Source organism: Emydura macquarii, unplaced genomic scaffold (assembly GCF_026122565.2).
Source record: "Emydura macquarii macquarii isolate MOO-44397 ecotype Brisbane River unplaced genomic scaffold, CSIRO-AGI_Emac_v2 contig_2246, whole genome shotgun sequence".
Classification (NCBI taxonomy): Eukaryota; Metazoa; Chordata; order Testudines; family Chelidae; genus Emydura; species Emydura macquarii.
Window position 1 is genome coordinate 3,814,085 of NW_027132383.1, and position 14,544 is coordinate 3,828,628.

General features: G+C 44.2%; 1 protein-coding gene across 1 annotated transcript in view; it reads right to left on the reverse strand.

Annotated features, from left to right (window-relative positions):
- The window catches only part of IQANK1 (IQ motif and ankyrin repeat containing 1), a 108,853-nt gene that overhangs the window by 14,653 nt on the left and 79,656 nt on the right, over positions 1-14,544 (reverse strand). Inside the window, exons 10-13 of the mRNA XM_067560060.1 lie at positions 5,551-5,659; positions 3,228-3,324; positions 2,490-2,624; positions 1,954-2,082 (exon numbers count right to left, since the gene is read on the reverse strand). Coding sequence (XP_067416161.1) covers positions 1,954-2,082; positions 2,490-2,624; positions 3,228-3,324; positions 5,551-5,659 — 470 coding nt within the window. The remainder of the gene's footprint in view (positions 1-1,953; positions 2,083-2,489; positions 2,625-3,227; positions 3,325-5,550; positions 5,660-14,544) is intronic.

Genomic DNA, 14,544 nt, shown 5'->3' on the forward strand with positions numbered 1-14,544 from the left:
AACACCAGAACCAGAGCAGATCCCTGTGGAACCCCACTGGAGAACTCTTTCCAATCTGACATCATTCCATTAACTAGTTTTTTTTTTGTTTCTGGTTGTTGAACCAATTATGTATCCACTTAATGGTATTTCTACCAAGCCTACATTGAGCAGTGGATCTGCACCATCCCTGATCTCTCTTCTTTGTCTCACATATTTGTAGAACCCCTTCTACATATTGGGACCATATATTCCCTGTACCTAGAACACTGACAATACGAGTAGTGATCAATGGCTCCTTGTCTAGCTGGTCACTAACCGGTCACAAGCGGAGTGCCCCAGGGGTCGGTGCTGGGGCTGGTTTTGTTCAACATCTTCATTAATGATCTGGAGGATGGGGTAGATTGCACCCTCAGCAAGTTTGCGGATGACACTAAGATGGGGGGAGTGGTAGAAACCCTGGAAGGTAGGGATCGGATACAGAGTGACCTAAACAAACTGGAGGATTGGGCCAAAAGAAATCTAATGAGGTTCAACAAAGAAAAGTGCAGAGTCCTCCACTTAGGAAGGAAGAATCCCATGCACAGCTATAGACTGGGGACCTACGAGCTAGGCAGCAGCTCTGCAGAAAAGGACTGGGGGTAACGGTGGATAAAAAGCTGGATATGAGTCAGCAGTGTGCCCTGGTTGTCAAGAAGGCTAATAGCATATTGGGCTGCATTAGGAGGAGCATTGCCAGCAGGTCGCGGGAAGTGATTATTCCCCTCTATTAGGCATTGGTGAGACCCCATTTAGAGTATTGTGTCCAGATTTGGGCCCCCCACTACAAAAAGGATGTGGACAAGTTGGAGAGAGTCCAGCGGAGGGCAACAAAAATGATTGGTGGGCTGGAGCACAGGACTTATGAAGAGAGGCTGAGGGAACTAGGCTTGTTTAGTCTGCAAAAGAGAAGAATGAGGGGGATTTGATAGCGGCCTTTAAGGCTACTTGAAAGGTGGTCCCAGGGAGGATGGGGCTAGGCTGTTCTCGGTGGTGGCAGATGACAGAACAAGGAGCAATGGTCTCAAGTTGCAGTTGGGGAGGTCTAGGTTGGACATTAGGAAAAAGTTTTTCACTAAGAGGGTGGTGAAGTGCTGGAATGGGTTGCCTAGGGAAGTGGTGGAATCTCCATCTTTAGAGGTTTTTAAGCTGAGGCTTGACAAAGCCCTGGCTGGGATGATATAGCTGAGGTTAGTCCTACTCTGAGCAGGGGGTTGGACTAGATGACCTCCTGAGGTCCCTTCCAACTCTAATATTCTATGATTCTATGATTCTATCCTAGAAGCTACTGACGGAAGCTGGTGGTTTTTGTACTCAAGAGACATGGCTGTGGTTTGAGTTTATGATTATGTATCTCTGATACATGATAAGACAATTAACCAAGTTGACATTTAAAAAGTCATTGTTAGGTTTCAGAGTCAAATGCACCCCTGAATGAATAGCCAAGTTCACATACCTGATTGGGCATCAAGAGAGGAACTTGCAGGAAGCTTTACTTAGGGTGGAGGAACTTCTCAAATCCTAACCCTGGACAGTTATGGGCCAGTGTTGGGATGGTGGACGTAACAGTTTCTTCCCTTGGCTTGAAAAGAATAAATATTCCAGCAATGCTTTGGCCTTTCCCCAGAATTATAAGGGGAGAAAGCTGAAGGGCTGGATGTACCAGTCCCTCACCCCTAGGTATCTATAGCTAGATACTTATTTTGCCCTGGCCCTCATAACCTTAGTATCTGAGAATGGTGGGAAACAGAACTCTGGGGAAGAGGTGTTCAGCCTTCTCCCTGGCTTCCCAGGCTGGGAGTGGACAGGGCTGATATAGGGTGTAGAAATGTGCCATTCCCTTAGCCCGAGGCTGGGAAGGAATAGGGTTTGGTTGGAAGAGATGCCATTCCTCCATTGAAGATCATGGGTTTTACCATACCCAGCAATTCCTACCTTTCATTCTGCAATATCTGCCTGCTCAGAATTGCCTCAGCCAGTCCAGATTCGATTCCCTCCAGCTGCCTCTTCACAGCATCAAACATGTTTACTTCCATCATGTCAAACACCACTGGCTTTCCGTACCTAAGGGCAGAAGCGTGAACGATGGAACACACGTGCTACAGGACAGTCTAAGGTCCTTAGAACAAAAGATAGAACAAACAATCTCTCTTAATAATGGTGGGCCTCAAGCATTACATGCATGGCTAGCATTCCCTTTAGCAACATGTGGGATGGGGACTGGGAGAAAAGACCTGCCCCCCTCAGCGAGCATTCCATTTGATGAATGAAGACCAGAGGGGTTAACTGTGAGGAGCTGGCAGAGGGTATCAAAAAGCAACTCACTTTCTCACAGCCACATGCACTACCAGCTAAGTGTTTCATTCCTCCAGCTCCCTCATATGCACACGCCAAGATCATTAGAAGTACCAATCTATGCTGTGTCCAATCCTACCATCCTGCACTCCCACTCCTGGCGCTCTGCCACCAACCTAAGAGCCCCAAGCAAGGCCAGTCGAATGGTTTCCATGTTCATATCGTTTGGGTTCAGTGTGTTCAAGTAATTGGTGTCTCGATACCGCAGGAAAATTGCAGCCTGTCCAGATGGATCAATGATTAATGGCCACCTGCATGGGAAAAAGAGGAAGAGACACCCATCGTTAGTGGGGACAGGGAAATAAGCATCTGAACGAGAGCTGAAAGACCCAGTACCAAAACCCAATACCACCAGCAAATATTTCTCTCCTCCTGTTGGAGAATTAGCAACAACTAGATACTCCCTCCAGCCACCCAGGGAGGGACCTGATGGCACCAGGGAGATGATCCCTCAATAAAAACGTTCTTCTTATGTGATTCCCAGAAGTGAGGCTAAAATAAAGCCATTCTATATGTCTCATCCTTCCTTTGGGTTTCCCTCCTCTTCTCCATTTCTCTCTCCTCCTTTAGTTTATAAGGTGATCAGGGAATACACTAATTTTGTGTCTTGTACCAGAGCTGAGCAGATTTCATGCATTTAACAAATAAATAATAGAATTAGTAATAACAACAATAAAAGGGCCTTCTTCACTGGTATGATGGTACCAGTCCATATAAGTATTGATGTCAGCCCCTTTGCAAGAGCTCTCTTCCTCTGTGTTGAGGGAGACAGCATTGTTGTGAAGACATTTTTACTGGATACGAACATGACAACAAGGACAATTTCTGTATAACCATTGTCTTTTCTAACTCACCGTCCATCTGAATGGATTTTGCCTCCCACATCCTTCAATAGCACATCATCAAGCTCCTGTATGGAGCATTTTAGCCCTTGGAATTCATTCCCCGCCCCTGGTAAGGCACAGAAAAAGCACTGAATAGGATTATCTATTCTACACAAAAAACTGCAAGAACATTAATGTTGAATGATTAAGCATTTCCAAGAAAAGTGGTGAAAGCACTGTCAGTAGAAACTATTACTGACTATTTGTATTACCATACCGCCACTTCTGTTGGGAGTGAAGTCCATAGCCTAACAACACTCACAGTCAGGAAAATTTCCCAGATATTCACCCTAACGTCTTTCCTAATTTCATCCTATTGCTCTAGGTATACCCGCTTGGACTACTCTAAACAACTCTTCTTCCTTCAGGGTGTTTATACTCTTTGGAGATTTGAAGACTGTTATCTTCATATATGTCTACATTATAAAAGAGAACATTAGGAAGTCCATGGGGCCGGATGCAATGCACCCGAGGGTGCTGAGTGAGTTGGTTGATGTGATTTCAGAACCATTGGCTATTATCTTTGAAAACTCGTGGCAATTGGGGGAGGTCCCTGATGACTGGAAAAAAGCAAATATAATGCCCATCTTCAAGAAAGGGAGGAAAGAGGATCCAGGGAACTACAGACCGGTCAGCCTCACCTCAATCCCTGGAAAAATCATGGAGCAGGTCCTCAAGGAATCCATTTTAAGGCATTTGGAAGAGAGGAAGGTGATCAGGAACAGTCAACACGGATTCACCAAGGGAAAGTCATGCCTGACCAACCTGATTGCTTTCTATGAAGAGGTGACTGGCTCTGTGGGTGTGGGGAAAGCAGTGAACGTGATATACCTTGACTTTAGCAAAGCTTTTGATACGGTCTCTCACAGTATTCTTATCAGCAAGTTAAGGAAGTATGGGTTGGATGAATGGACTATAAAATGGATAGAGAACTGGCTAGAGCGTAGGGCTCAACGAGTAGTGACCAATGGCTCCACGTCTAGCTGGCAGCCGGTTTCAAGCGGAGTGCCCCAGGGGTCGGTCCTGGGGCCGGTTTTGTTCAACATCTTCATTAATGATCTGGAGGATGGGGTAGATTGCACCCTCAGCAAGTTTGCAGATGACACTAAGCTGGGGGGAGTGGTAGATACCCTGGAAGATAGAGATAGGATACAGAGTGACCTAAACAAACTGGAGGATTGGGCCAAAAGAAATCTGATGAGGTTCAACAAGGACAAGTGCAGAGTCCTGGCTGTTCTCAGTGGTGGCAGATGACAGAACAAAGAGAAATGGTCTCAAGTTGCAGGGGGGAAGGTCTAGGTTGGACATTAGGAAAAAGTTTTTCACTAGGAGGGCGGTGAAGCGCTGGAATGGGTTGCCTAGGGAAGTGGTGGAATGTCCATCTTTAGAGGTTTTTAAGCTGCGGCTTGACAAAACCCTTGCTGGGATTATTTAGCTGAGGTTAGTCCTGCTCTGAGCAGGGGGTTGGACTAGATGACCTCCTGAGGTCCCTTCCAACTCTATGATTCTATGAAGAGAACATTAAAATAATCTAATCTGACTTTCTGCCTAATACAGGCCAGGGAACATTACGCAGTAACTCTTGCATCATGGCCATTAATTTCCATTCCCCATATAGATACTTATTGACTGTGATCAAATATGCTATTTGAGTTCTCAAACTGGGATTTAAGGGCCTACATTGGATATTTGAGCTGAAATACAAGATTTAAGTGCCAAACGTAGGTGACGAGGTGTTTAAAATATGCTTAGGACTATAAAAGACATAAAGAAGTTGTATTAGATCCTCCACCTCAGACAAAGTCTCTCCTGAGACAGAGGATGCTCATTCCCTATTCCAATGCAGGCAAGGTGTCTTCAGCAACACACCTGAGGTCATACAGGTTAGAGCAGCCCTGACCACATTTCAGTTCCCTCTTAACCACCCATAGCAGCAAGATGGAACAAAAGTGTCTGTCCACTAACTCTAAGTTTACCATCATTTTTTCTAACAGTTTTAGTCTTAATAATTAATATAATTAGTATAGATAGTTTATGAAGCATCTTGTGCTCAGCTGGCAGGATTGTGGGGGGTTTTCTAGTTCTGACTAGTGGCTCATTGCAAAGGAACTTTCCTAGCTGGTCAAAAGATTCCAATCTCATATTCATGGAACATGTGTGCACCATGAGTAGAATCATATGGACAAAGACTCAAAGAACTATAGATACACATGGGTCCTGATCAAGAATCTTGCCACCCGCCTTCCCTCCAATCTACTCAATCAAGCAGTTAATGACCAAGGCCTAAACCTACCTTCCTGAGTCTGTTCTCGCAACCTAAGCCTGGCCAGGGACAGTTTCTCCTCTGCTTTCTCAGCAGCCAGACGTAGAGTCTCCACCAACTTCTCTGCATCACTAATTGCCTAAAGTAAAGAAATGCATTAGGATAAATTTTTAATAGATTTTAAGGCCAGATGGGATTATTGGATCATCTAGTCTGAACTCTTGTATAAAACAGGCTATAGAATTTCATTCAAGTATCGGTCTCACCAATACTGAATACAGAAATAAAATCATCACCCTACTTTTACTTACTACTTCTGTATACACCTAAGGATTGCATTAGCCCCTTTTGCCACAGCATCACACTGGGAGCCCATGTTCAGTTGCTTGTCCACTAAGACCCCTAAATCCTTTTCAGAGCCACTGATTTCGAGGATACAATGCCCCATTCTGTAATATGGGCTGATTTCTTTGTTCTAGACATATGACCTTCCATTTGCCTCTGTTATAACACATTTTGTTTGAATAGACCCAATTTACCAAGCAATCCAGATCACTCCACATGACTATCCTGTCCTGTCCTTGTCATGTTTATCACTCTGCCAATCTTTGTATCATCCGCAAATCTAATCAGTAGTGATTTTATAATTACTTCCAGATCAACAAAAATACTGAATAGCATCAGTCTTAGTGCAAATCCCTGCAGAACCCTCTAAAAACACTTCCATTCAATGATGATTCCTCATTGACAACATTTTAATCTCATCAGTTAATAATAGGTTTTTCTGAATAGACCTGTTCTGTGTGCTCTTTTGCACTATTGCCACACTACAGGCATTTGACCTCTTGAGGTCCCTTCAAGCCTAATCTTCTATGATTCTATGATTCATTCCTTCAGTCTTATAGAGTTTCTTCAGAATTACAATCAGTGGAGGGTGTGCCTGCACTGCACTGTACCCCCAATTTAGAATAATGGATTCAGAGTTTAAGACCAGAAGGGACTACCAGATTATCTAGTCTGACCAACACCACAAGAATGAACTGAAAGAGATTCCCCATCTGAGCAGCTACTAAGTGGGTGGACCTGGGAAGGTCCTCCTTGACTATTAAACTATTACATTTGGGATAGTGAAAAACTCTTTGACGTCTCCAAGGCATTTGGATCTCATCTCTCCCTCTGACTCACATACAAAGGTCAAAGGTCTTTTCTTACCCTGCAATAACTTTATTTATGACAGGGTTCCTTCCACTACCCCAGGGCAGCTTGGGGTAGTTAATTTGCTCTAACAGCTGCAGAAAAGGAGACTGAATTCTCAACTACAATATTTGAAATGTGCTGTGAATACTGCAGAAGAATAGGCTCTTACTCTGTTGAGTAACTTACTCAAGATTACTTACTTTGTCTTACTCTGTAGGTGTTCCATTCTAGTGTGAACTAAGGGACTGTAATTTTTATCCTCACAAAGCTCATAGGCTTTTATTTAAACATTGGTCAGATTGTTCTCTATACCATTTCTCTGTGAAGATGACATTCTTGATAGCCCAGAAAATTACTAAGATAGAGGTTTAATGACTATCTCCTGTAAATCACATTCTTACAGAACAGGTGGTCCCATCTGCATTTCCATCCAATCAATAGTCTCAAGAGGTTGGTGCTTTCCATTTTTTTCAGATCACTAGCTTGTGTATATGTTCCAAAGCCTCATTTACATTCAGGGAGGCAGGAATCACGCTTTGCACATTCAGAGAACTGTGCCATTAATCTCTATGGTGTGTGACAGGGCCAGACCTGATGGCTATAGGAGAGTACTGGAGAATATATATATTAGCCTCAGGACTAACAAATCCTTGTTCCCTGGGTGATTCAGCTGGGGTTACTCCAGCTCAATTAGTCCAGCGGAGGCCAATTAAGGAGCTTGCCTCAGCAGTTAAAAGCCTCCCTATCAGGCAGATAGGGGCAGCTGAAAGGGAGTTAAAGAGAAGCCTGTCTGGGCAGGGACAAGGGTCATAGGCACAGAGGCCTGAAGGAAGACCCAGCTGTTCAGACAACTGAGCAACGGAGTTGAGGTGGGGTGACCTCACCCAAACAGGGGAAGATCACAGGGACAGAGAGACCCACAGCAAGGAAGGGGGAAAAACCCTCGCTCTGGTTCCAGGAAGCGGACCGCGAGCAGTGGGGCCAAAGACAGGTGACCCAGGAAAGGTAGTAGCTCTCACGGACTAAGCAGTTTGAGGCTACTTCTCACAAGGGTCCCTGGGTTGAAGCCCAGGGTAGAGGGTGGGACCAGGTCCCCCCCCTGCTCCCACCCACCCATACCACCGGTGTAGCCGAAAAGAACGCAGGACCTGCAGAGGGGCAGAACAGGCCGCCCTCGCCACAGGTGCTAAAACCCATCTGCAGGTTTCCCAATATGAGGCTGAGACCAGGGAGTCAGTCCATCATGCGCCAAAGGTTGTCCAAGCATATCTGACCACATATCATAATTATGATAATAGTCAGGGGCTCAGCCCCATGTAATTGTCACAGTTCTCAGCCACAACAAAGGGATCTTTCATAGCAGTCTCCACACTAGGTTGTGTGACCATATTATGTGTGTTTTAGCAAAAATGTTTCCCTGATTGTGAGACCAGGTGCATGAGGTAATATCTTTTATTGGACCAACTTCTGTTGGTGAAAGAGACTAGTTTTCAAGCTTCCTCACCAACAGAAATTAGTCTAGTAAAAGATACTGCCTCACCCACCTTGTCTCTCTAGTATCCTGGGACCAACATGGCTACAACAATCCATGTTTTTTACTTAGTTTTGGGACTTTGAGAGGTGAAGTCACTTTTAATTCACTCTTAGAATCATAGAATCATAGAATATTAGAGTTGGAAGGGACCTCAGGAGGTCATCTAGTCCAACCCCCTGCTCAAAGCAGGACTAACCTCAGCTATATCATCCCAACCAGGGCTTTGTCAAGCCTCAGCTTAAAAACCTGTAAGGATGGAGATTCCACCACCTCCCTAGGTAACCCATTCCAATGCTTCACCACCCTCCTAGTAAAAAACTTTTTCCTAATGTCCAACCTAGACCTCCCCCTGCAACTTGAGACCGTTGCTCCTTGTTCTGTCATCTGCCACCACCGAGAACAGCCTAGCCCCATCCTCCCTGGAACCCCCTTTCAGGTAGTTAAAAGCCGCTATCAAATCCCCCCTCACTCTTCTCTTTTGCAGACTAAACAAGCCCAGTTCCCTCAGCCTCTCCTCATAAGTCCTGTGCTCCAGCCCCCTAATCATTTTGGTTGCCCTCCGCTGCACTCTCTCCAAATTGTCCACATCTTTTTTGTAGTGGGGGGCCCAAAACTGGACACAGTATTCTAAATGCGGCCTCACCAATGCCGAATAGAGGGGAATAATCACTTCCCGTGACCTGCTGGCAATGCCCCTCCTAATGCAGCCCAATATGCCATTAGCCTTCTTGACAACCAGGGCACACTGCTGTCTCATATCCAGCTTTTTATCCACCGTTACCCCCAGGTCCTTTTCTGCAGAGCTGCTGCCCAGCTCGTCGGTCCCCAGTCTATAGCTGTGCATGGGATTCTTCCTTCCTAAGTGGAGGACTCTGCACTTGTCCTTGTTGAACCTCATTAGATTTCTTTTGGCCCAATCCTCCAGTTTGTTTAGGTCACTCTGTATCCTATCCCTACCCTCCAGGGTATCTACCACTCCCCCCAGCTTAGTGTCATCCGCAAACTTGCTGAGGGTGCAATCTACCCCATCCTCCAGATCATTAATAAAGATGTTGAACAAAACCGGCCCCAGGACAGACCCCTGGGGAACTCCACTTGTGACCGGTTGCCAGCTAGACATGGAGCCATTGATCACTACACGTTGATCCCTATGCTCTAGCCAGTTCTCTATCCATTTTATAGTCCATTCATCCAACCCATACTTCTTTAACTTGCTGATAAGAATACTGTGCGAGACAGTATCAAAAGCTTTGCTAAAGTCAAGTTATATCACATCCACCGCCTTCCCTACATCCACAGAGCCAGTCACCTCATCATAGAAAGCAATCAGGTTGGTCAGGCATGACTTTCCCTTGACCTGGCATCCAGATCACTTGGCAGTTCTGCTGTCCTTGTTCACCTCATTTTGATTTAAAAATTTCCACTGATCCACCAAAACCCTTGGTAAATTGACTAAACAGTTAATTACACTCACTGTTCAAAATCTGTGCCTTATTTTTAGTTTGACTTTGTCTAGCTTCAGACTTAGATCTTGTTATACATTTGGCTGCTAGGCAGAAGTATCCTCTATTCTAAAATTTCTGTTCTCCATTTAGGTACTTATAGTGTAAGATTAATGCCCCATCACCACCACCACCATCACTTTCTCAAGATAAAGCAAATTGAACTTGAATGTAACACTGTAAGGTTGTTATGGTATAGGCACGCTCCCTGAAGATGGTACAGGGACACACTGACCCTTCCTAAAGATAAGATCAGGATGACAGGATGTTTTGCTCAAACCAACAGGTACAAGGTGTAGGGTTGTAACTAATTACATCAGAAGGGTAACGCGTCACTCTTTGTATCAATGTATAAAGGAGGGATCACAGAAGGGATTTGTCTGACCTAGGCAGCAGTGAAAAATCTCACCACGGACTGAGCTGGTCCATTGTAACGGGCATACCTGTACCTGTAGCATGTATGGGGAACTAGGACCGTGCTCCGTTAACAATAAACCTGGCCAACTGCCTTCACCACTGAAACAAGTCTGTGGTCTTTTTGGGAAGTTCAATCGAGGTCTGCTGGGCCAGCTACCTGGCCAGTGCTGAGACAGCACACAGAGAGAACACTTATGCAGACAACTGACAACAGTAGAAAAAGGTGTTAATAAGATCCACTGGTTGGAACCTAAAGCTAGACAAATTCAGATTAGGGCCACATTTTTTGCATTCAAGGTATTTAACCATTGGAACTTCTTATCCAGGGATGTGGAGGATTCTCCATTACCTGGAATCTTTAAGGCCAAGATGGATTATTTTTCTAAAAGATATACTTTAGTTGAAACAGAAGTTATGGATTTGACACAGAGATTACTGGGTGATGTTCTCTGGCCTGTGTTATGCAGATCATAATGTTCCCTTCTGGCTTTAAAGTCTATGAATCAGCCAAGGGAGGGGATGTCCAGTGCACATGTGGAGGTTTAATCCCCAGCACACCCAGACTTTGCCCTGGGAGAGCGTGTGCATGGGTCCAATCATATTTCCATTTGCAGAGATTCACCATAGTCAGTGAAAAGAGACATAAGTGATTACACAATGCTCAGATCCCTCAAGGGGTCAGAACAATGAATATAAATTACAAAGTAGGAACTCTAGAAAATTGCTAAAGGAACCAAACAAACAAGAAGAAATCAATGGCCAGCAGAGTTGAGGACAATAAGAACTTTAGAAAGTATATTAGGAACAAAAGGAATCCTAATAATATAAGAGTATTGATCCATTGCTAGATAGAAATGATACAACTGTCAATAATAATGAAGAAAAAAAGCAGAAATGTTCAATAAATATTTCTGTTGTGTATGTGAGGAAAAGCCAAATGGTATATTCGTATCAGATGATGATGATATACTTGCCATTCCAACAGTATTTTAGGATTAAGCTACTACACTTATATTTAGGACATTAATTTGTTCATTAATGTTGATTTTCAATAATTCCTGGAGCACTGGGGAAGTTCCAGAGGAGTGAAAGAAAGCTAATGTTGTGCCAATATTTAAAGAAGGTAAACAGGATGATCCAGGTAATTAGGCCTGTCACTCTGACACTAATCCTGGGCAAAATAACAGAATGGCTGATATGGGGCTCTGTTAATAAAGAATGAGAGGAGGGTCAATCAAAGAATGAGAGAAGGGTCAATGTCAAGCAAAATGGGTTTTTGGAACATAAATCTTGTCAAACTAAACTGATATAATTTTGTGATGAGATTACAAGATTGGTTGATAAAGGTAATAGTGTTGATATAGTATACTTAGACTTCTCTAAGGCATTTGACTTGGTACCACAAGACATTCCGATTAATAAACTAGAGTAATCAACATGGTACACATTAAATGGATTAAAAACTAGCTAACTAACTGGTCTCAAAATGTTGTATGTAGTGTTATTGTAGCTGTGTTGGTCCCAGGATATTAGAAAGACAAGGCAGGTGAGGTAATCTCTCTCACCAACAGAAGTTGGTCCAATAAAATATATTGCCTCACCCACCTTGTGTCTCTGGTCTCAAAATGTAATTATAAATGGCGAATAATCATCTGGCAGGTGTGTTTCTAGTTGGGTACACGAGGAATCAGTTCTTGGCACTACACGATTTAACATTTTTATTAGTCACCTGAAAAAAATCATTGTAAATTGCAAAGATTGAGGGAGCTGTAACTAATCTTAAACTGGGTGCAACAAACAATTTGCAGTTCAATGTGGCCCCATGAAAAGCCATACACCTAGAAACAAAGAATGCAGGTCATATTTACAAAATGGGGGGACTCTATCCTGGGAGGCAGTGACTCTGAAAAAGAAATGGTGGATAATCATCTGAACATGAGCTCCTAGTATGACACTGTGGCCAAAAGGGCTAATATAATCCTTGGATGCATAAACTGCAGAATCCTGAGTGGGATTGGAGAAGTTATATTACCTCTGTATTTGGCTTGTGACTGCTTGTGACTGCTACTGGTATACTGTGTCCAGTTCTGGTGTCCACAGTTCAAGAAGGATGTTGAATAATTGGACAGGATTTAGAAAAGAGATACAAGAAAGATTAGAACAGTGGTTCCCAACCTTTTCTCTGACGTCACAAACCTTGATACATTTAACTATTCTGAGGCACACCACCAGGTTGCCTCCAAATGAACTCATGGATATTCATCAGCCAATCCAGAACGAGGCTAATAGGGTTAAAATCAAAACAATCATGGAGGCTAGTATTAGATTGTAATCTGTCTTTTGTGCCAGAATTAACATTTTCAACAGTGGAAACTAACAAACATTAAAGCTAAATGTAAGAATTCTAGACAAAAGCACGCTCAGGGGAGAAAGTGACATTCAACCCCCACCTCCCACCAATTCTGCCCTCCCCCATCCTCTCTAGCTCACATCCAGGCCCCACCTCCAACTTCAGGCCCTCTGCCACACCTCTCCTTCTCCTGGGTTCTTCCCCCCTCCCAACTCTGGAGGACTCCCAGGGGGGTCCTCATTCCCGTTACAGGCTGGGGAGGGGGGCAGCTCCTGGGGCTCTTCCCTCCACCCCAGCCAACAGCTGCAAGAGGAAGGAGAAAGGGCAAAGGAGCCAACCCATTGTTCACAGGAAGAGAGAGGAAAGGAAAGAGAGATTCAGCTCTGATTGCTTGCTCTGCCCTGTCAGAGTATCCAAGGGGACTGTCTGTGACTCCATGTTAAGACTGTTATAGTGCCTGAGAAGTTTACACTTGATAATTGGTTGGTAAAATCTAAGTATAGAACTCATAACCAATTTGGAGTTTGTGCCCTGGTTTTTTTTTACAGTCTGCCCTGAGGCTGGTACTCATGCTATTAAGCCACTGCAGGACTGCTTGATGATGGGTACAAGAAATATCCCTAAGCTTTCATATCTATAAATGTTATGTATCTTTGTCAGATAGGGATTGTATTCTAGCTCCATGGGGAAGGGTTATAGAATTAATTCCAATAACTAAAATAAGTGGGGGTTGAATCCTGCAAATCCCAGGACAGGTAAACAATTCCAGATAATTACCAACCCTGAGGAGCATCGTATATACTGACTCAGCCCAGTTTCAAGAGACCTAGATGACAAAGAAAGGGGTTTCTGCAGAAAAGGACCTGGGGGTAACGGTGGATAAAAAGCTGGATATGAGTCAGCAGTGTGCCCTGGTTGTCAAGAAGGCTAATGGAATATTGGGCTGCATTAGGAGGGGCATTGCCAGCAGGTCACGGGAAGTGATTATTCCCCTCTATTCGGCATTGGTGAGGCCGCATTTAGAATACTGTGTCCAGTTTTGGGCCCCCCACTACAAAAAAGATGTGGACAATTTGGAGAGAGTGCAGCGGAGGGCAACCAAAATGATTAGGGGGCTGGAGCACAGGACTTATGAGGAGAGGCTGAGGGAACTGGGCTTGTTTAGTCTGCAAAAGAGAAGAGTGAGGGGGATTTGATAGCGGCTTTTAACTACCTGAAAGGGGGTTCTAGGGAGGATGGGGCTAGGCTGTTCTCGGTGGTGGCAGATGACAGAACAAGGAGCAACGGTCTCAAGTTGCAGGGGGAGGTCTAGGTTGGACATTAGGAAAAAGTTTTTTACTAGGAGGGTGGTGAAGCATTGGAATGGGTTACCTAGGGAGGTGGTGGAATCTCCATCCTTACAGGTTTTTAAGCTGAGGCTTGACAAAGCCCTGGTTGGGATGATATAGCTGAGGTTAGTCCTGCTTTGAGCAGGGGGTTGGACTAGATGACCTCCTGAGGTCCCTTCCAACTCTAATATTCTATGATTCTATGATTCTATGATTCTATGTTTGGTATAAAGTCCCAGCCTGAACTGACTCAGTGATCCTCATATTAACATGAGACTGTAACTGAGAAGGAAAAACCCTTCTGTAAGGTTTGAAGAACTGGAAACCTACCAGGGTCTCCATGTGGATGATGGTTGACACCTGGTAAGCTTAGCATGCATGTAGATAATTTTTTTTATTATATGTACTCTGTAATACTTTTGTCCTATATATATCTATATCTATACATATTGTGCTTTGTGAAACAACCATCAGAGCCACTGGGAGAGAGCAGAACTGCAGGCACTGAACTAAAGTCAGACCTGCTGGGATAAGCACAGTGAATTGGAAGGGGGAATTCAAGCCTAAACATCTAGTTTGGAGGGAGAGAAACATGGGTCCCTACCCATAGAGAGATGGTGGTTGGAAGCCTGAGACTTAAAGGGGTGCCTTTGGGCAGACTGAGGCAGAGGTGCAGTTAACTCTGGAACTGTGATA